General features: G+C 47.3%; 1 protein-coding gene across 5 annotated transcripts in view; it reads right to left on the bottom strand.

The window, feature by feature from the left end:
- Positions 1-10,675, bottom strand: part of FHL1 (four and a half LIM domains 1) — a 29,644-nt gene extending 18,969 nt beyond the window's left edge. Inside the window, exon 1 of one of the 5 annotated variants that reach the window (XM_058847496.1) lies at positions 10,525-10,675. Coding sequence is in view for 2 of the 5 variants with exons in the window: in XM_058847491.1 (XP_058703474.1) it covers positions 10,426-10,516 (91 nt within the window). In the remaining 3 variants the exon portion in view is untranslated. Of the gene's footprint in view, positions 1-10,381 lie in introns of all 5 variants that reach the window. The other 4 variants (XM_058847491.1, XM_058847492.1, XM_058847498.1 and 1 more) reach the window with 4 other exon arrangements.
- Between the last annotated feature and the right edge of the window lie 12,674 nt (positions 10,676-23,349).

Genomic DNA, 23,349 nt, shown 5'->3' with positions numbered 1-23,349 from the left:
GTGATACAGGAATGTAAATCTCATTTTTCATATAGTGATAAGGATCCCAAGTCTCTCTGGAAATATGTCACATCAGAGCTGGGCCACACAGGAAAGCTTTACCTGTGGAGTCAGTCAGAAAACAGATTCAAATATTAAAACAAAAGGAACAAATATCTTTAAATCTTTCATCAGGGTTAGGTTTCAATTTCAGCCAAAACCAGAGAGCCCCAGCCCAGAATGGTTTTCAGAGCCCTGCCCTGGTTTGTGGTATCCCAGCTGAGTGTCATTATCTGCAGGACAGAGGCTGTTTTGAAGAGGGAAGTAGGGGAATTCTCCTCCCCAGCATACTCCCACTCTAGTTTTTTGGTAACCTAGCAAAATTTGAATTCCTTTAGTGTCTTGGAAATGTTCAGATCAGTAGACTAATGTTTGGTAAGAGACAGCTTGGGCCAAAGGAGGGTGGGGAGGTGAGGTTACTGAAACTGCTAAATTTAATTCCTTCTTCCCCCTCCTCCACAAGGCCAGGGCATTCAGAGCCAAAGGAAGTCTCTCCAATGCTCCTCCAAGGGTCTCACAGCAGCTCTGCATGTTACAGCATTTCTATCAGTGCTGACTCTTGAAGCAGTGGGCAAAGTCTCTGTGTAGATACATTAATTAAACGTAAACTCTGGAATAAGAAAAGTGAGATGCTTAGAAGAGTGATTTTAAACATAGAAATAAACCAGCTGGAGTTGGTTAAAGTGCTTGTGTGTTTGATTAAGCCATCCCCTGCTCTGGGGCTGGGTTCAGGCCCAAAAAATTATTTTGTTTTCAAGTAGCAGAGAGACAACAAATTCAGGGACAACGAGCAACACAGTCTGCAGAGAGAAACAGCCCACAGCCCTTCTCAATACAATCACTGGAAGCTCTGCAGCTACTGCCCACATCCAGCTATTAGAGGATGGGCTCCATCTGACAGAAAAGCAGTGCTAATTGCACACAAATGCCAGAGAAAACTGTCAAAAAGCTAAACCAGATGTGAAACAGTGGTTTGCTTTCTTTTAAAACCAGCTTGTGCAACTGCACTTCATGAGAGCCCGCAAGCACCGCATCCCCCTGGGAATGCTGCAGGACAATGGGGAAAGGGTGAGGTTTCCAAATCATGGAGGGCTTTTCCTGCAATAGCCAGGACTCTGCTGTCCCTTTGGTAAAGTTGTACCCCTTGAGACAAATTCTCAGCTGTGCTAGAAGGAGGCCTGTTAGGAAGCCTTGCCTGCTTTGTGCCAGTGCTGAGCAAGGTTAGGCTTGGTCCTGGATCTGCAAAGAACAGCAGTGGGTTTAGTCACCCAGAGACAGCCAAAAGACAAACACACCTTGATACCAAGAAGGTGAAACACCAGGGGAGGACACAGGGAAGGCCTGCAGGGATGCCTGTCCTGCTCCCAAATGTTATCCAGTGCTGCACCCCACAGAAAAGAGGTGACACAAAGGAGCATCAGACACCACATGCAAACAATTCACATCAGACAAGCAGCATCTCATCTCCAAAGAGATGCTGAAAACAGAAGATAAAATGCTCCACGTGGCATTTGTAGGTTTTAAAGTTTCTTAGCATCCTGCCCAGCTCAGTTATGGGCAGTTTGGGGTCAGAATTGCTGGGGCACAGGGCTGTGCTGTGCAGCAGGGTCACACAGACTCCACCCCAGGTACACCAGAGCACTGCCCACCCTGCAGCTATAAAAGGTGAACTCGTGTCTGTCTCACCCAGATCTCACTCAGCCCTAAGTCCTCACATGAAAATCACCTTCTTTCAAATGCCAGACTGCTCCAAGGACCAGTCTTTCCTGAAGCCTTTCCCTGAAGCTAATGGCTGAATGCACTGATGGCACTGAGAGCTGCCCGTGATGCTGAGGGGCTTGGTCATGTCACCAAAGCATTCCCCACATGGCTCCAGAAAGGATCTGGAAAAAAATCCACCCACAGCCCTGGAAGGGACTTGCAAGAACACATAATTTACAGATCTCTCATGATTGTAAAATTATAATAAAAGACTTCCAAAATACAAAATACCCCTGCTGAAACCAATCTCTTTTTATAGATAAAACCTCCATCCCTTGTTTCAGAAAGCTATGAAGTTAATCCAAAAAAAGGATCATGTTTTTTCATCATGTGAGTAGGTTCATGGATCACTTTTCAGGGGCTCAGCTTTTGTTTGCATTTGTGCTGTTGATAATTGTTCCCTGTTTTCACTCACTGGTAATTACATCTTAAAAGATTTGCTGAAATCCATCAGTGGGCCTCTGGTAAGGGGCTCATACATTGCTTCATCAAGACAGCTGCCAGGTGATGTTCTCATGTATTCCTACACAACTTCATGTACTTGATAATTCAGCAATGGGGAGGAAAACCCAAGCAGAGACCACTGCCACAACTTAGTCAGCCTCCCCCACTGCAGCACCACGGTGCAGAGGGGCAGGCAGTGCTTCCTCCTACAGACAGAGCTTTTCAATTAAAAGTTACGCTTCTTCAGAAAATGCTGGTCTATTGAATGAAGTGCTTCTGGAAACATCTCTGTCCTAGCAGAGAAAGGTACAGGATGATACAGGAGCCCTTCCTGCCACGAGACTGAGTGCAGCACAGCCTCCTTATCCTGCCTTTCTCAGGCACAGCTGGCACTCCACGAGAACCCCCTCCAGCCCCAACCTCCATCATCCCAGAAATGGCATCTCTGCCCCCACAGACCCCTGGCAGGAGTCTCCAAAAGTCCAGTCCTGACCTGCTTAAACTGAGGACATTTCAGTGCAAAATAATGTCCAAGTCCAAATTCTCCATCCCCTGCCCCAGGTCTGTTGCAGAAGAAGGTGAGGTTTTTTCAAGCTCTTGCTCCAGCCCTTGGGGCAGCAGCAGGGGGAGGCTTGGCCAGTCAGTACTCCTGTCTAACCAGCTGCTTAGAACCAGCCCTTACCTACAAGTCAAGCATCTCAGTATCCCCACAATCCTTTCACAGGGAGAAGTTCCCAGGATAGGGGAGATGGCAGAGAAGGCCACCTTTGCAGCATCTGAACTGCCCCTCCAAAGCTCTCCAGCCCACACTCCCACGAGGAATATCACTGCCACACTTCCAGGAATTGTAAAAGCCCTGTCTCAGCAGCCAGCTTCAGGCACCATTCCCTGCCCGATCTCGTTTACAAGTCAAAAGTTGTTTGGCAAAACAGCTCCCAGAGCATCCAGCTGTCGGTGGAGCAGACAGCATTCCTGGCACTGGCTCCTTTTCCATCCGGCTGCTCTGGCTCAGGCACGGATGCTGCTCCAAGGATGAGCTCATCGCTATTTCAGGTTGAATTTGCACTTGGCAATCTCCCTGGTAACCAAAACAAGTTACTCCTTGGTCTGTAAGAGATTTATTGGTTGTTTGGTTCAGTGTCTAGCAGAGCACACAGAGATTTCCCTGCGCTGAGCTGGGAGGGCAGGAGGTGTTCGCAGAGCGCTCCGGGCGGTGTGAGCACTGCAGGAAGGAGGGAAAGCTGCCTTCAGGCTCACCCCAGCGACATGGAATCGAGGAAAGGAGGTGTGAGGCATGGCTTTCACTCACACACACCACAGGTGAGCCTTTATGGCAGCCCCCTGCCACCCCAAACAAGTTTTACAGCCTCTCCAGCACAGCAGAGTAACTGCGGGGATGCTGTTTGCAATCCTCTCCAGCCAAAACTCAGCAAGTCTACCCCCAAACAGGAATGGTGTGTCCCTCACCTACTGCAAGAAACCCATCCTACCCACCCATCCCTACAGGGACAGATCCAGAGTCGAAGTTTCCACCTTTTGCTATAAATCATTATGGTGATAATAGCACAAGAGAGAACGGAATATTATGGCAAGGTGTGGATGACGTATTCTGGCATCCACCAAAGTAACTCCAGAAAAAATTAAAATTTGTATCCCCACTGGTGTCCTTGTGCTGCTGTGAGGTGACATGGGCTGCCCTCCAATCCTGATCCCACACTGTCATCCTGGCCATTTCCAGAGGCAGCACTGAGATACTTGTTTTACATCAAGTGGCATTCACCTGGCAGGCTGTCCCCTGGGGAAGCATGACTGGCTTTCAAGTGGCAGAGCAAGGGTAGACAGGAAACTCAATTTGCATGTGTTGAGTGAAATACATAGCTCTATGTATTTTTAAAGTGAGACCAGAGACAGAGGGGGAAATCCTTGCACCCTGGGCTGTTCATTAATGCCTCTCTCCAGTACTGTCTGAAGCAAGATCACATCAGGACAATGCTTAGAGATCACCAGGGAATTTCTAAGTGGAAGCAAAGCCACTCAGTCTCCAGATTACCATCTCAGATTGCTCAGTCCAGATGAGGACCACACACCTGTGTTCAGGAGGTGCTGTCTGTGTTTGCATTCCCTCAAACCACTGACTGCCCTGTGGTTAATATTGTACCAAAGAGCAGGACACGCTGCCAGGCCCCTGGAATGCTCTTGGGATCCTGACACTGCCTCTCTGGGCTCTTCAGCTGAGCAGCCATCAGTCAGAAACTCATCAAACTCATCCACTGGATGAGGTAAGTCAAGGTAGAGAAATCTCTGTAGCACACAGCAAGAGACCTGTGAGTGCACACAGCTGTCCCAAGGCAGAGGTTTGCTGGGATGCTGCAGCCCTGGGGATTACACACCTGCCAGGAATTTTAAAGAGCTCTTTGCTATCTCAGTGCAATGAGATGAGGGGAAAACCAACAGGCACAGAATGAAGTGAAAAGACTCAAGACTCCAAAAATGGGACTGTTAGACAGAAGCTGGAAAGGGAGGCAGGCAGTGCCTCAGAAGTGACTAATTCCAAACCTTTGCTCCAATGTTTATTATAGAAAAGAACAGATAAGAAAGGCTAATGGTAACAACTGCCAGGGGCAGCCAGTCCCAAGGTAAACAAACAGCAAATGCCTTGTGAGCAGCCTGCCAAGCCCAGATGGTTCCCACCTCTTGGGGCATCTCTTTAAAAGAAAGGACATTATTTTCTCCCACCCCAGCATCCTCCAGCAGCAGGGAGGTTATATTTAGGGTAATGTCATAGTAGTTAAGGGGATCTTTGGTCAGAGACCACTGGAAGCACATGAAAACTGAATATTCCCATACCAAGGCTCTGAGGAAGATCTGGGAGCCAAATCCCTGCAGAAAAGTCAGCTAACAACCACTGTGGGCTGGACCAGTCATGGCTTTAGTGTGATGAACTGTTTCTATTTTTCTTAGCACAAGAAGAAAGGCATGTCCAGCACTATGGTTCATATGAGAGAGTTTTGGAGGATTGAGTGGATTTTTTGCTCTGTCCAAGCAAAACAGCAAGAGCAATTCTTGCTCTGCCAGAAGCTCTGAACTCCTCTGCAGCTGAGAGCTGGTGTAACATAAGAACCCACACACTCTGGGGCAGCTGCTGCAGTGCTAAAGGGCCCTGAAGCAAAATAGGTGGATTATAAATCCCTGTATCAACTGTGCCTCCCTGCAGGAGTCCCTTGGCATATGGAGCACACGCAATTTCTAGTGAACATGGGTCTTAAACCCATCATTTCAGCAGAGAGACATCACTGGAGCCAGCCAGTATTTGATTTGAAGCTCTTTCATATGTCAAAGCATCATAAAGAATGAAGGTTTCTTATGTCTTGAAGACAACTGGGCAGGTTTTCTAGGAGAGTTTTCTATTCCATTCTGTCGTTTTAGCTATTTTTCCTGTTATTTACCTCCCCATCCACATCACAATAGAAACAGGAGAACAGATTCATTTCCTTGTAGCTCTGCAGTTCACCAAGTTTCAAGCTCTGAAACATTTTGATCCAAACTATTAAATCTCAAGCTCTACCTGTTAGACAGCCTCTTGTGAGGCAGATTTTAGTCTCCTCTTTTCCACTCTGCTCGTTTCCCCTTTCCAGTGATGGAAAGGGATTAGAAACAAGGAAGTTCTCCAGTGATTCTTCCCAGCAGGAATAGTTTTTCCCTGTTCTTCATTAGACATCTGGGTGACAAGTAGCATTCTGTATTTGACCCCAACAGATCACAAATGCAGCCATGTCCCACAACTTTCAATCCCTCACAGTTATGACCTTTGGCTGCCAGCTCACACCACAGACAGCTCTGCAGGGGGATGCATCCCAAATGACACCAATCACCGGGGCCACCTCAAGGAACAGAAAAAAGATGAGGCACATCTGTGGAACAAGTGGGTCTTCTGAAAACATCAGATCTAAGTCAAGAGGGTTTGAATTTTGTATTTACAAAAATGATGCAACTCTGTAACAGCATCCAAACCAAAATTGTAACTCTGCCTGAAAGTTTCCAGTCAGGCACACAGCAAAATATCTGCCCTTCCACCCTGGATTGCAGCTCCAGGAACTGCCAGGAACCCTGCCCTAGCTCTCCAACTTCTTCCTGTGAACTCTAGTTCAGCCTTTTTTGAAAGAGTGCTTCCAACCCTGTCTGTACCATTCCAGCATGGCTATAATGCAATCCTCACCCTGCCTTGATTTTCATCAAAGACTTAAATGTAATTTTATGAATATAATTATGAATTTTATGAATAAATGTTTTGCCATAGGACACAAACCCCATTTCCCATCTATTCTGATGGAGATGAAAAAGCTGGAGAGGATCCCCCCATCCCTTTGTCCCACAGAAAATGCCATGTTCTCTTGCTCTGAGAGGAGGAATTTGCTCTGGCAGCATTATTGGCACTTCACACACCTGAATCATTCTGGAAGTATCAAGGGCCAGCTCTTGCCTCAATGTGTGCTGCAGGGAGGGCGAGCACTGCCCCATCAGGGGCTTCTCTGTAGCTTTCCAACAGAGCAAAGCCTTTGCAGGAAATACTCGGAGCAGCAAAATGAGCCATTTCTGGTAGGAGGGTTTTGCTTTACAGTCCTGGGAAGGTTTTGCAGAGAGAAAGGCTCATCACACACCAGCCTCAGCCTATTGGCTCCAATTCATTCCTCCAGAATCCAGCTGGGGTGATACTCCCAGACCCAGCTCTGGGCTGCTCAGCTACAGAAAGTCCCAGTTAAAGCACATTGGGGAGAGGAACAAGCTGGGCTATGTCCTGTCTCTGAACCCCAGGGAAGCCCCAGTCCCTTGGTCCTACACCCAGCCAAGTGGCTGCAAACAGGGCTTTTAGTGGACAAAAGAACTGAAGCCAGAATATATGGCACAGTCCTTCCAAAACCACACTGCAGAAATGGAAGCATGCATTTATCTAAATAGCATTTAATTCTTTAGAGTCCCAGTGTCTCAAGAGCCATCTGCTTGAAACTCCTCTCCAATCAAAGTATCTAAGTGAAATATGAGATCTCTTTCTTCCTCCCACACTCACTCTGCCAAAATCAGACACAAAATGACTGATCTCAGACATTTCTGCTTTGTTACTTTCCCTGTCTGCATTTCTATAGCAGAGAAATTAAATAAAAAGAGATCCTGAGGAATCCAGCTGTAGTATTTTGACTTACAATACCTTTTTTTAATGAAATCACAGGTCAGTTCTGGGAAGGTTTATTCATAGACACGATTTCCATTATCTTTTCAAGCAAAAGTGAGTCCACCCTGCTCAATAAAATTGAATCTGAAATCTCAGCTTTGCTACCTTTGCTCTCCTACCAGCAGGGCACAAGATGACAGTGGCTGGGGACCACAAGGGTGACACTGTGGCATTGACTGCTTGGCTGAGCCCTCCACACATCTGCATCTCCATGTGATCCTTGTGGAAGCCTGGTGCCAGAGCGTGCCCATGGCTCTCCAGGGAGCTGCTCTGATTTAGGAGCAATCAAATCAATACCAATCAAAATCCTCAGCAAATTTTGCACATTGCTGGTGGTGAGGATTTTCCTGCTGCATTTAATGCCACTGGGACTTCAGGGCTAAGCAGCACCACAAAAAGGGAAATGCTAAACGCAGGCTTGTGTGATCCTTGTCTCATCAGCAAAGATCAGGGGAATTTTCCACCTAAATCCCTCAATGCTTCCACTGGCTGGTGAATAAACTTAAAAGAACACAATTCACACAGGCTGCTGCTGAGGGGACAGTATCATTCCTGGCTCTCATCTGCCTCTCTGCTCCATTTTGTGAGGCCTCACCTGCAGATGCAGCCCTGGGGTCCCAGCAGGGGAAGGACATGGAGCTGCTGGAGCAAGGCCAGATGAGACAGGGAAGATGGGCTTAAAGGGATGGAGCATCTCTCCTTTGGAGACAGGCTGAGAGAGCTGGGATTGCTCAGCCTGAGGAAGAGAAGGCTATGGGAAGGCCTTATTGCAGAATTGTATTTCAGCACTTCAAGGAGGCTCACAAGATAGGAACAAACTTTTTATCGGGGCTGTTGCAACAGGATAAGGGCAAAGGTTTTAAACTGAAACAGGTTAGATTTAGACTAGATACAAGGAAGAAGATTTTTACACTGGAAAAACCCATAAAACACTGGCACGGATTGCCCAGAGAGGTGGTAGATGCCCCATCCCTGGAAGTGTTCAAGGCGAGGCTGGACAGAGCTCTGAGCAACCTGGCCTAGTTGATGTCCCTGTGGACTAAATGGCCTTTAAAGCTCCCTTCCAACCAAACTATTCTGTGATACAGAAGGAAGGAAATTGCTTCCTGGGGACAAGGAGGTCAGTTCCTTAAAGCTTTTGTTACATCCTAGTGCAATGGGTGTGGACTGCATGCCATATTCATGTGATAAGGATTTAGATTACAGATGAAAATACATTCTACAGCATCATTCCCCTTTGCATGGACATGAACAGGCACCTGACTGTGCTCCCCCAGCTGATTCCTACCATATATCTGGATTTTCCATTCACGGTACAGTTTGATGGAAAAGCTGCTTCCTAAATAAAGGCCAGCCAAGATGGGCAGGAGAGTGTTTATTTTCAAGTGTTTGAGTACCCTAAACATTGCCTCCTTTTGAACAGCTGCCATTGTTTACATCCAAGCAGAGAATTATACCAGCACACAGGGAGACAAGCTATTGCTCACAGCAGGGAATAGCTTCTGCTAGAAACAGCTCAAGGGCCCAATCCTGAAAACGTTCCCCAGCCAAAATTCCTGAAGAGCAGTGCACATCAGAAACCAGCTGTAAAATCCCAGCCCTGAACTCGTTCCTCAGAGCCACAATCCAAAATCTGATCAACTGGCTTTCTGCTGCACTGACATCTGGAGGGGTTTTTTGCACTTGTGCCAGCTCTGAAACACCTACCCACATTTTTCTCTCAGGTATTAGTCAAGAAGGAATTTTTATATGCTGAGCTCCTTAAGGAAAAATTAGGAACTGGTTTGAATTCAAGAATGTTGTTTTTGAGAAAAAAGAAGAAAAGGGTGTTGTCACTGAAGTATGTGGGTGCTTTTATCATTACAAAAGAAAGTTGACGTTTCAAAGCCATATTTGGTTGCTTGATCAGCTATTTGCTTTGTACATCATGGCTTAAGAATTTAATCAGTTTCCTTTCGGAAGTTTTTTTGTTGTTGATTGTCAAAAAACGCTCTTCCTCTGAAAACAGGGTAAAAGGCTATTTGGTAGGTGGATTGTTTTTATAATTTTCCCCATTCCATGTGCTAGATTTCAGTGCTTTAAAAAATAGTCATATCTCTTTCTCAACCACAGACAGGCTCCTACTTACACAACACGAACTGGACCAGAGTCCCGTGTATTAACTTAGCTTTTCACCAATTACTAAAGAAAAGATTAATGACAGAAACGCCCATCTAGCAAACACCTGGGCAGATACAGCTTCACTCATGCAAGTGACTTCCCAAATCTATGTTGATACAGGGGTGCAGCATTTGTACGAAGCTAAAGGTGTTTGCATTCACATGGGGGCAGCTGCAGGAACTCTGCAACTGCCTGATATTCCATAATACAGAAAGAAAGAGGAAAACGCGATAATTATTCGGTAAAAACTTGCATTTCCACATTCCCCAATTCTGTTACTGCCAGTCTGCTCCCAGGATTGTTCCTCCATCACCTGAGAGCCCATGAAACAGCCTCTGCTTCAGTTATTTCCTCCCCAGCTCTCATTAAAAGCCTCTAAGAGGCACATCTGATCACCTGCCCAAGAAAGCACAGAGCTGACAGCCCTTACACGACTCAGTACCACTGCAAATGCTCCCTAAGCACCAGTTCAACTTGGAAGCAAAGAGAAAAGTTGTATTTATACCCCAGAGTCTGCCGGTACTTTCAAAGCAACCACCTTCCAGGAGGGAATATGCTTGTCAGAAAAAGAGGATGCAGAAGAAATCAGAAGCAAGAATGTAGATAAATCCCATTTCCAAAACTACCCATAAAACAAGCAGTTTCTGAGGCTAACTCAGTGAACCACGGAGAAATTGCTTGCTGGAGAATGTTTCAGAAGCACATTACACACCCACAGGCTTCCCACTCCCCATCCCTGCTCTCACAAACCCTTCCCCGGCAGAGCAACCACTAGGCAGAGAAAAGACCAGCACCAGCCCTGAAATCCAAAGATCTGCGAAGCGTGGGATGCTGAAGGGCTCCCTGGCCGGCGATTCGATGCTGGGGAGGGAGAGAGGGAGGCATGTGCTTACGGGCAGCCGGAGAGCCGGGGATGCTGCGAGGCGGCCGCTGCCGGGAGGAGGGGAGGGATGGAGCGAGCGCTGCGGGACGGACACGGGAGCGCTCTGCTCCGGGGCTGGGCTGGGCTGGGCTGTCCAGCCACAGAGACGCGGCTTCCAGGCTTATAACAGGGAGGTGCATGGCAAAAGAAGGAAAAAAAAAAAAAAAAAAAAAAAATTTAGTCCAGCCCAGAGCACCGCTCCTGCCCGCAGAGCAGCTGGAGGTGGGAACTCCTCCCAGGGTCACGGCACCATCCGTGGGGGTAAAACCCCAAGCAGCGGTGGCACTTTGCCAGCAGAGCTGTTCCGAGCCTCCCCGCAGCAGCACAGAGCTGCCATGGGAGCCGTGGGACGCAGCAGAACAGCCCCGCTGCCCCAAAAAGTGCCAGCAGCTGCACGCCAGACAAGGAAAATGAGGCACAAAATCTTTGCAGGAAGATGCCTTGCCGGGTTCCTGCCCTGTCCAAACAACCCTCTCTCGATGCTAAAGCCTTTCCTGGAAGCTCAGTTACACATCACCTTCAGGTTCATAGACAGAGTTTGCAGGACACAAAGAGAACAGCAGGGATGTATTTTAAGTGAGAAGTCTGAAGGGAAGGAGAGGACCCAACTGAAGAGAGCACAGAAAAAAATTATGCCAAAAGAGGAGCATTTTTTCAAAGCAGACATGAAAAAAAGTACTGTCAGGTAGCAATTCATTGCTATTTTAAATAAATCTGCCTGCCTGTGCTGCACCACACCAGAAAAATCTCACATTCACGTCTGTTTTCTTTTCTCCATCCCTTACTCTTTTTATATTCTTCTGTGTTTATCCCACTTTCTTCTGTTTTTCTGCTATTGGACACATGGCCCAGCAAGTAACTAAGTTTTTTAACAAGAGGTGTTTGTGTTGGAGCTTTTGCTCTGCAAACAGGCTCTTGTGGTGCCTTGGAGAGCCACCACAGAGCTCCTGACTAATGGCAGGAGGGGCTGGTAGGTGTGCTGGACACAGCACCAGTATCCCTGGAAAGCAGATCATTGTGCTTGGGCCAAGGAATTTCTCTTTGCTACTAAAATAAAAACATTGTGTAAGAGCAAACACACTCTCTTTACAAAAACATTCATATTTCTCTGTGTCTCCATTCAACAGGTAAGTCCCACAGATTCCTCCAACACTGCATCATCCATATTAACAACATCCCAAGCAGGGACAAGAACATCAAGGCTCAGACAGGCACCACTTGCCAAGAACAACGTCAGGCATGCATAAAACACAGATGTGAAACACCAACATCGTTTATCACTATGGACTGAAGTTTACACTTGATTTTCAAAGGAATCCAAACACCCCATTTCCAGCTAATTTTTCCAACAGCTCTCCCAGCAAACATAAAACTTACTGTTAGTGAGAGCTTTTCTCTAATGGCTGTAACCAACCATCAGACCTACAAGAATATTAGCAGAACCCCCCTGCCCCTAAGATGTGATGTTTGTTAGGTGTTTGCAGCTGCAGAGCTCCAGTATCCATGAGAAATTGCAGAGATGAGACCCATCAAGGATGGAACATTCAGACAGAGCATTCCCACTGAGATACATCAAGCCAAGAGCTCCAGGAGAAGCCAGAGTTGTGGAGTGTGAGGATACAAAGATAAGCCAGGTGTTGCACAACTGTAGGAGAACATCACCAGGGAAAATTACCCTGCAGGCAGCTCCTGTCAAATAGAAACAAAATTAGGAGTTCTCCTGCCCTGGCCATAAACAGAAATAGGAGGAGAGAGGAGTGGGAAGGGCACTGCTCCAGAGACATCTGTACCAATGGAGTCCCTACACCAGAGACCAGCCATTGCCTCTGCCCCCACAGGAGTATTTGGGGACTAATCCTACACCTCTGCAGTTGCATCTTTGAAGATTCCAAGCAGATGATGCATCCTGGAGAAGCACAAGAGCTCTGATAAGTGCCTGACAACCCGCACCTGCAGCCCACCCACAGCATAACAAGCACCCCATATCTGCAGGGAATGTCATCAGGCTGCTATCAGGATCCTCTGCCTCTTAATTAAAGTATTAGATGCCTTCCACATACAACACAAACTAGAGATTTCATGGCCAAACCCTAAACACCAGCTACCATCAAAAGCAACTCCTAGGCCTCATGTCCATCAGCTCAATAGAGTAGCAGCTAAATATTAAATTCACCTCTTTAACGTGGCTCTCATTGGTTACAGCAGAACAGGCTGTTATTTGAGTAATTCATTGCTGTCATTGGATTGCAGCTCAAAGCCTCATCCTGCAATTGCTGCATCCTTTAGATCCCTGTTGGATTCACTACCCAGTCCCATGAGCACAATGCCACATCTAGAAAAAAAAGCAGAATGGTCTGCAAAGGCACGTGGCACAGAGCAAGTGCTTTACCCCATCTTCAGTTTGGCTGCTCCTGCCAGAGAGTGAGCGTGTGCAGGATCAGACCTTGAATCAGAGCTTAAAATGACCAGTATACCTGACAGAAAAGAATTTAAGCACCCCAAAGCTTGCACTTATCACAGCAGCTGCTTTATTCTGTTTGGAAAAGAGCACTGGATGATTTAGAGAGCAAGGACAGCACATAACCAGAGTCCAGAAACGGGCACTGAGGCACTGCCACATTACAGATATGGTAGAGCACTATAAAAATCTCTGCCAAAGCATCAGATTAAACAAGAATAAAGTGCAAGAATGACACAAATCATTGCAAAGGACTGAGTCAACCCTGAGTCAACCCCCTGCTACCACCAGTGCTTGTTAAGGAAGATAATCAGTTACCCTGCAAATTGATTTTTGGCAAACACAGTAAATAAATCTAAAAAAGAAGGACTCCAATGATCCAATACATCCTTGACTAGTTATCCAAACAAAATGAATTATAAGCAGAAGCACTTAAAACCGAGTTGGTTGAATTACTCGTTCAAATCTATCTGCTAGGAAACTTTATTTGGAGATGGCAGAGCTTGCAGAGGGTGTGGGGAGGCTGCTCTACAGCCAAGTGCTCTCCAAGAAACCCCGAGGGCAGGACACCCCCAAAGCCAAGGGCTCACCCCAGAGTAGGGATCATCTGCACCAGTGGAGAAAAAGATGTGTTTGTATTCATCCTTTGGCTCTCTGTGCTGGTTCCATTAAATCCCTCTGCAGCCACAGAGGGAGAATCCCTTCCCCACCGTGGGGCCTGCTTTTGGCAGTGGAAGGAAGCCAGCACATCCTGGGGTGAATCCATGCAGAACACCCTTCACGTGCCCCATGGGTGGCTTTGGCTGTCCTGTGTCCCACATGCCAAGCTGGGCTGGGTGTGACACATCCTATCCATGGTGTCCCCATGGTGTCACACCCCAGCCCAGGCTGACAGTGGTGACAATTGCCCTGTGTGGGATAGAGCTGCCCCACTCACCTGCCCTAGGTAGGACACACGGCCACACAGAGCCACAGCAGCTCTTCACACCAGCAGGGAAAATCTCCACACACAAACCCTCCAGAGCCCTCCTCTCCCAGTGAACCACTCAGCCCTTCCCTGAGCTCCAGGTGAAAATAATCACCAACCCCCCTCATTATAGTAATTACCAGTCCTTATCCCCTCTCTCCCCTTTGTGTAAAACAGCTGGGGAGGGCTCTTTTCCCTTCCCAACAGTCCAAAACAGCTGGGAAGGGCTTTTTTCCCCTCCCACCAGTCCAAAAGAGTTCGGAAGGGCTCTTTCCCCCTTCCAAGTTGCAGTCTGAGGGCTGCAGATATTTTGGGCTTAAGGTACCATCACAAAGCCTCTTGACTCCCTGTCCACACTGGCTCCCCAGGGTCACTGCCTTGTTAATTCCCTAATTGCCAGGCTCCATCCTCCTTTCACCACACAGCCACCTGCTTTCACCAGCCTCTGAGATCAGGAAGCCTTCCCAGCAGAGGCAGCCCCAGAGGCTGGCTGCTCCTCTGACATCCATGTCCCTGACTGTGCAGGAGCCATTTGTGCCCTGTTTTGGATGGGTTCCTTTCCCACTGGAATATAAAGCATCCATGGCTCACACAGCCTCCCTGCTGAAAGGAGAACTATCATGTTGGAAAGCTGATCCCTTGAGGCCCCAGTGATGGCTCCCTCACTCTATCCTCTGACTTTTCCAAAGTCTGTTTTCAGCCCCAGGTGCACACCTTGCCCTGCTGTGAATCATTTCAAGAGATCTGTGAGAGAGTAAAGAGAAGAGAAGGAAATAGGGAAAGAAATCCATCAGTCTCCACACCCTCAACCATCCCACCATTCTGCTGCCCTGGGGGATAACTGGTGGCCAGATGGAGCCTCAGGCCTGCAGGCAGCTGGAACTCACCTGACAGCAGCTAATTACCTCACAGCCATCAGCACAAAGTCTCCAGGCAAGCAAAGTAATGGAAAAGCTGAAACACTTCAGTCATTCCCCTCTGGGAGTAAGTAAGGGAGGGGTTATGGAAGATTTGGAACGGTGTGGTTAAAGCATCAGTGATGCAAAGCCTTTTCCATGGAGTTTGAATACACAACACACTGCTTTCCAAACTGATCTAAAGGAGAGCATCACAACCTGTCAGACACAAACCATGGGCTGTGATCCTCAGTGGGAGCAGCCAGATTACCAAAAAACAGACATCTCTGTGTTTCTGCTGCAATCCTCCTATTAGTGTGGCTTGGAAATCATACACACCCAAGGGAGTGAGGGTGAAATTGCTGAGGGGCATCAGTGGATTCCTCTTCATCACTGGTTGAACAAACCAGAAAAGGACCAAGTTGTTCTGGCCTCAAGTTGCACCATGGGAGGTTTAGATTGGATATTAGGAAATAGTTCTCCACTCAAAGGGTGGTCAAACATTGGAACAGGCTGCCCAGGAAAGTGGTGGAACTGCTGTCCCTGGGAGAGCTCAAAAACCATGTAGATCTGGTGCTTAGAGACATGGTTTAGAGCTGGGATTGGCAGTGCCAGGTTAATGGTGGGACTCAATATCAGCTTTTTCCAGCCTTTATGATTCTATGATTCTTTTAATCTAGTGGGCAAAACAGCAAGCCACAAAAAAAAAGGGATTATGACTGTATTAGGTGACATGCACAAGACTACTCAGCTTTCCCCAATTTAGTGTCAAAGCATTTCTGTGGCATAGCCCTAAGATACCATCAGCAAACCTGGATCAAGGGATCAAAGGAAATTTCCAAAAGCTGGACAATCACCTGCTGAGAGCCTGCTAGTGAATAAGCCCATGAGTAATTAGAGTGGCTGTGTTATTTGTGACATCACTGCTACTCAGATTTTCCTGAGTGACACCAGAATCTGCACATGGAGAAGGGCTCTAGCTAAAGATCGTTCCCACCTTTAAAAAGCAGCTGCAGGGATGGCTCAGCTATCAGATTAAGAGGAGCAGCCGTGTCAGCTCTCTTGGCGTCCTTTGGCAGAGTCCAAAATGCTTCTTCCAGAACAAGTTGCTCCTGTGCATGGAAAATTACAAAGGTGACTCCCATTTATAAAAGATGATGCACCAGAGCCCCACAGGAGTGGACCCATCTGTTGACTGTAGCAAGGCTACATTTGAAAAAGGCAAGAGAAACTAAGGTTTCCAACTGCCTTTCCAGCAACAATTTAAGTTTTCAAGGAATGTTGGCAGCAGTCACAGCTATTTATCTACAGCCTGCAAGGGGCTATTCAAACATGCCAGGTTTTCTGCCAAGGGTAGGGCTCGAGGTTTTCTGCTCTAGGGTCATTTGAACTTCAGCATTTCCATCCACATTCATGTGCTGGGTCCTGGTGTTTTTTCCTGCTGGCCCACGAGCAGGGATGTGGGAGCAGCAGGCACCTTGTGGCCACGGGCATCGCCCCAGCTGGGCCCTCACCCCTGGGACAGCTCTGCCCCTGCATCCTCGACCTCCTGGGCTGTGCAAACCCTGCCTAACCCTGAGCAGAGCCCACAGGCTGAAGAGTGGGGAACAGCCTGGCCAGAAAAATAGCTTTTCTCCTGCACAACTACTGCTTGCTCTAGAACTTTTCAGCCACCCTCTGCTGAAGTCAAGTAAATTTCCATTGACTTCAAGAACTGCTGGGGCACAGTTTGCTTAAGTGTTTCCAGACTTTGGCCCTTCCAGCAATCACCTTGGCCAGACATTAAATAACAGGAATCCATCAAATATTTGAGTATTTACATAAGCCAAACAGATAAAATTTGAAAAGAGGTTTGGTTCTTGGTCCTTGTCAGGTATCAATTCCTGGGTGGATACCTATTGAGAGAGATTTAACAAAGGTTTCTAATAGTAATGAGGTAAAGAAATAGCAATATAATATAAGGTTTTCCTTTAAACAGAGAAAAGGCATTTGTGATGATATAGACACATGTATGTCTCTATCTTACTATACATAATTATCCTACTGTTGATCTTTTTCCTTGGTGGAGACTCACAAGGAGTTTCATGTTCCAGATTTGAAAAGATGACTTTCAGGCACCAGACCAAAATTAAGCTTCTTTACTAATTTTAGCTTTAGATTTTAGTCTAGGAAAAAATTCGTTTGAGGTACCCACACACTAACATAAGTAAAACACATGTTTTAATGGCAGAGGAAATTTTCAAAGCACGACAAATTCAATTTTCCTTGAATCTGCAGCTAAAACCAAATCAATTAGAAAGCTGAGGACCACGAAGAAACACATACAACTGGATTAGACCATTCCATGAACATGAGGAACAGCAGGCATAGGCTCACAGTGTTTGCTGTAGCTCAGGGCACCAAAGTTCAATTTCCCATCATGGTACAAACTGGTTCCTTGCCTTGGGCTGAGTCACAACATCAGTCCCTCAGGCAACACCTGCCTGGCTCCAGGGCTGCTGGGAATGCTGTGGACACGCTCCAGAAAGGAGCAGGGGTGCTCAGTGCCTGCAGTCCCTTGATTGTTCACCTGTCAGCATGACCACGATGGAGGGCTTTGCTCAATGTGCCTCAGGTTCCTGTGTGTACACAAAGACATAATAGCATTTTTTGCTCCCCTCCTAGGGAGGCAAAGATCCATGAAGGTTTAAAATGCAGGCTTTGCAACAACAGACAAGTGGTAAGAGAACAAGCTTTCAGACTCAAAAGTACCCCATGGAGAAGATTTTGGTTCCAGAGCAGAGCTGGCCACATGGACTGCAATAGATTCCCACAAACCTCCTCTGCTGCCACAGCATCTTGCAGTCCATGGGATGGGATGCAGAGTCACACCCCAGCCCCATCCAGCACCTGCCACCAGCATGTCCTTGTCTCTCTGGATGCAAAGCCTCGAGCTGGGGAGTCTCAATAAATGCTCTTCTGGCTCCTACATACAGATTTTGTGTGACTCTCAATGCCAGTGAAAAATTATATTTAGTGTCATAGTTAATGGCATCTGAATCTGTGCAGAAGGTTAAATTTGGTGTACTCCAAGGTACCAACCTAAACAACCCTTATGGTGCCTGTGGTTACACCAGGACCAAAGTGCAGAAAGCAGCCACTTGCCCAAGGCTCTGGATGAGCTCTGTCCCAGGGCTGGAACTGAACACCAGCCCAGCTCACCACACCCAAGTGCTTCTGCATAAATCAAAGCCTTTTTCTTTCACATAAAGACACTGGGAAACATACTGATTGCTCAGGCCTGCACTGATGGTGATGTGGAAAGCCAGGTTACACCTTTCCACCTTTCCTGCTTTCTTCTTCTGTCCAACAGCACTGGCTAAGTAAGTATTTTGAATTTCTATATCAGATCAATTTTCCTTTGCTAAAAAAAAATGAAAAGATTGTATTAGTATCATAAGACTATCAATGGAAACCTTAGCCACAAATGAGGTTGGGGTTTTTATTCTCTATGCCAAACAAATCAAGGGAATGGTATCCTATTATACTATATACTTCTTAGCTTCATACTTAGGCAAAAAGTAAATTTGTGCAAGATTTCCAGAGGCTTTGTTTCACAAACAAAAAAAGAAATAGTCATGGGAAAATTACAAACCATTTGGCACTAAGGAAATTATGAATGCAATTTCCTGAGCTCAGTGTGCTGAAGGAGCTGCAGTAAATAGCTGTCAGGCAGCTTTCTTGAACAAAAGATTTTAGACTTGATACCCAGCTGTGAAGGAGATTCGTTTGTGCTGGACTTTTGTTCTCCTTCCAGTCAGATGGGATTTTCAACTGGCTTAGTTTAGCTGGCACAAAGGGAGCATGGGTTTGTTGCCTTTGGTTTAAACTAAATTTTCTGGGAATCGTCTCTTAAGTAAAAATGACAGAACTCACCTCTTTGCTGAGTTCTGCTGAGGAAAAGTGATTTAACAATGGTTTGAAGTCAAACTGAGAGACCCAAGAGAAAGATCTCAGACATATGCATGGCTACAGAGAAGCTGTCTTCCTGCCACTTCCAAACTGAAATAAATCTCTTCAGTTAAAGCAGATTGGGATTTTTTTTTTCCCTCAGCAGCTCAAGTGAGAGTTGGGAACAGAAGAAGGAACTGAACCAACAGCAAGAAAAAATATTTGGCATTAGACATTCTGAATCTGAGGAAGAACATGAAAATTGTGCCCAGACTGCTTAGATTTTGATGAAACAACCCCTCAGGAGAGCAGCTCCCTACCACGAGGGGTGACAGAGACATGTCCCAAGACAAAAAGGGTGCTGCACATTCCCTTTCCACCTCCCTCATGCAAACCTCAGCTGCCATTTGGGGGTCTGGTCAGTGCCCCATATCCCCCTTCCTGAAGCTGCTGGTGGGTGCAGTGGGTGCTGCTGTGATGTGGCAGCACAGCCAGAACCAGCTCTGGCTGCAGGAAAGGTCACTCAGAGCCCTGCTGCCTCCAAGTGCCACAGCATCGCCCCTGGCTCCCTGCAGAGAGAGAGAGGATCCTGCCCCTGCCAGTGTCCTTGGCAACTCACAAACATCAAGTGGTAGGAGCCAGGAGGGACAGAGGGATTGGCCAAATATGAAACCTGGTAACTGGCTATAAATATTTACACACTGCGCCTCAGCTTTACTCGTTCTGCTGCATCAGAGGCACGACAGCCTCCAGGTATTAACTGTCCTGCTTCTCGTGCTCCAGGACTTCCAGCAACACCATAATCTCCACTCAGTGTCCTGAGTCAGTTCCTGGGGAGGCCAGTGGATGCTCCTTTTCCCAGCCTGAGGAGCCCATGCATCCTTCTCTGATGGTGGTGTATCCACGGCAGCCCAGCCAGCTCTGCAAACAGAGCTGCTCCAGTGTGGGACCTCAGGACCTCTGATCAATATGATTACACAGAAGCCATTTATTGTGTACATTATGCACTAATTTATAGATTCTAAAACTACTGCCCACACCAGTCACACATTTCTTGACTGGTGCCTCTATTCTGTCCACTCGTTCAGGAGATGTGATTGGTCACAGTCCAGGTGTTTGACCACCCTCTGTTATCTGGTTCTTGTGGTCTTGTTTTTCTGTTTATCAGCCTCTTCTTTCTTATTTTAGAGAAAATTATGTCTCAGCAACCTTAACAAATTCCAGATAGTCTGGTAAGAAATTCTACAGACAGTTTAGCTGGAGCACACTATAGCCTGGGTTGTTCAGATACATTACTAGACTCCAGCACCATCCAGGCAGGACTGTCTGGCCCCTAGCTGGGCTCTTCTCCCTAGAGCAATGGAATTCAGTCTTGCCAGCATTGCTGAGGCCAAATGCCAGCTATGGAATCTCAAACTAAATATCTGTAAAGCCAGGATGATCCATTTTTTCCAGGGAGTTTTTTCACTCAACCCCTACACCCTTGTCACGAGCATCATCAGTCTATTATCAGCTCTGTCACTGGAGCACAGTTTGCAGCTGAAGCAACAAGTCTCTGATGGAGCTGAGTTTAGGAATGTCACAGTACCACTGGCCTGGCTTCCCTTGAGCAGGACAATAGCCCTGAGCCCTCTTGGGCATCTGACCAGGACTGAGGTATTTTATCGACAGCAAATAGCTAGCAACAAAGCTACAGAGCAGAAAGCAATCACAAGGGACATCTGTTCAGCTTTTGTAAGAATTTGGACATTTTTGTGTGAGCAGCAGATACGGGTCTGGGTTCCCAGGGTGGAAAACATACCCCAGACATACCTTGGGCAGTTTCAGAACTGTGTCACTTGAGCTGTCTCGTCAGAGGAATCCTTGATTTAGCACTTTGAGAAGTGGGCACTAATGCAAATAGTGACCTCAGACCACTCAGACATCATTTAGCTAAACAGCTTTAGGGTGTTCAGGGCTATTTCAAAACCAAAAATTAATGGCAGAGTACATGGAGAAGGGAAGAAATTTGTATTAAACCTGGCCCATCTGTCACTGAGATACACAGACATTTCCAATTCTCTCTTATTGCAGATCTCAAAAGCTTCAGAACCTGGGAGAATTCACATAACATATCCAAAGCACCAGTGATTAATATTAACTACCTGAGAAGAGGGAAAAGCAACCAATGCTGCATCTCTTGTTCTCTTTCCTCTTGTACGTCTGGGAATTCTAAGAGTGAGCCGTATCACAGAAGAGCAGATTCAGCCATCCATCATCAAAGGGTGCAGAGGAGACACTTCAAAGCACTGCAGAGAATGAGTGTGAGGATGTGGAGACCTGCTGTCCTCAGCTGTCTTTAAGGTCATACCCTTGGAGCTACTGCCCAGGAAAAGTGCATTTTGGTTCAGACTGATGCTAGAGGAGGAAGGGCAAGAGCAAATCTTTGCTGCTCTCTCAGCCCAGGCACGTTTACATTGTCAAGTGTTCCCATGCTCAGCCAGTTGGTGTTTTCTATTCTCAAAGCATCCTTTGCCCTGCAGTGCCTGCCCAGCCCAGCACAGCACCCATGGGGGTAGACTGGCATAACTACCCTGGCTGCTGCAGGTGGAAGGGCTGACAGACTGTACAGAGCTGACAGCTTTAATTTATGCACATTTTTAATCTTTTTCCACATTCCTGGGAGCTTATGCACACAGGAAAGGGAGCAATGTTCCCACATATCCTTAAAAGTAGCCATGACCACACTATTGTGGAACATGCAGGCTTAGGAGATTGCAACCATATATGGGCTCCTTGGGGCTGGAGCATCCCTGGCACCCCTGGGAGGAGGACAGCTGATGGAATTTCCTACAAAAGGACAATTAATAAAGACCAAATCCTTTTGTATATACACGTGTCTAAATATTGGACAACAGATTCAAGGCTTTGCTACCCCAGAATCCTGAACCTTACAGGACTCCTGCACTCATTAAGAGATTTGTAGCTCTGACCCAGGGTCTAAGTGCAGGGACTGTAAGGGCTGGAGACAGGAAAAGCACCAGGAGGGGCTGTTTAAGGACTGCAAGTCGCAAAGGAACATGCTCCAGAGCCCCTGGTCCCCAAACATTGCTCTGAGAGCAGACCTCTGGCAGCACTGAGTGGTGACAGGCTGGAATTCTGCTTTCCCTGGGGTTGAGCTCTCCACTGACAGCCTCACCCTGACACCTCACCTCTGCAGCAGCCAGCACCCTGAGACTGATTTTCTTCCTATCTGTGGTCCAGAAGCTTTCAGGGACATCAGAACCACCGTGCTGCTGTGCCTCTCCCTGCTTAGCCATGGCAGGGCACCAGCAGCCAGGCTGTCCCCAGGGCTGCCCCTGCCAGCAAGGTGCAAAGCAGCCTCTGATATTAACCTGGCCAAAGGCACCCGGTGAACTGCAAATGCCTTTGGGATAAATGAGACACAAAGGCTCCCAGCTGAGCAGGGGAGGTGGAAAGCAGTGTTTGTGCTGGGCAGTGCTGCTATGCCTGCACTGCACACAGAGTACACAAACACTCCCTGGCCCTGGGTCTCCTCGTTGGCTTGGCAGATTTTGTTAGGGCTGTCAGCAAGGACACCATTTCTCCATTTCCACATTACTTGCCTCACCTTCCAATTATTCTCTAATCATGTGGCCAAAAGAATTTTTTGCAATTTTGTTGTGAGATTATATTTGGCCCCACTGGCTTCTTCCACCCTCACCTCTTCACCTCACCAAGAAGTTTCCTCCATAAAGCTCCCCACATCTGGTGAGAAACGCTGTTCTGGAGTTGTGACAAGAGAAAGTCCTCTTGTAACAGTGCAAACAGGCACGATGAGCACAAATTGGCTGCAGATGTCAGCAAAGCCTGGTGCTAGGAATGGCCTGGTGCCCAGGTGATGTGAGACACACCTGTGAGACATGGGGAGCCCAGGGGGAAAGGTGCCCTTGTGGGCTCAGTGCTGGGGGGAAGGTTTGAACCAGCTCTGAGATGCATCAGCAGCTCCAGCAAGGGCTGCACTCATCTCTGAACAAAGCTCATCCTGCAGGCAGCTTGTGGCCACTGGCCTTAAACTCCTCATTCTGAAAGCTTAATGGGGAAAAAAATGGCCAACAAGCAGCTGGGCTTGAAGGGGAAAATAAGGCACAGGGGAGATGGCTGTGAGCAGCTCCATACTCCCAGGTGTGAGAAGGTGGTGGTCCTGCGAGGGGGCTCAGGGTGTCAGAGCAGGGCTGCAACAGGGTCTCCTCTCCTTTGTGCTGATAAGGACTCAGCTGGATGGTGCATGAGGTGTGGTGAAGCCGGCAGGGCAAGGGGAGGCTCTGTGGAGCTGGGGTGGGCTGGGCTCTGCATGGCCCGGATCTGCAGGGACACATGGTGATGGACAACTGCTGTCCTTCCCAATATTGCCATCTAGAGGACCCAGCAAGGACCAGAGCTCCTTGCAGACCATGATGAGATAAGAAAGAAGAATCAAATCCTTGTTTTTTTTAAATTTTACCTCGTATAGATGCTATACCAGCATGATGTGTAGATGCAGAGCCAAGGGTGCAGAACTGTCTG

The sequence above is a fragment of the Poecile atricapillus genome, chromosome 12, assembly GCF_030490865.1.
Source record: "Poecile atricapillus isolate bPoeAtr1 chromosome 12, bPoeAtr1.hap1, whole genome shotgun sequence".
NCBI lineage: Eukaryota > Metazoa > Chordata > Aves > Passeriformes > Paridae > Poecile > Poecile atricapillus.
Note: the sequence above shows the minus strand (reverse complement) of the source record. Positions and strands in the feature narration are given on the sequence as shown.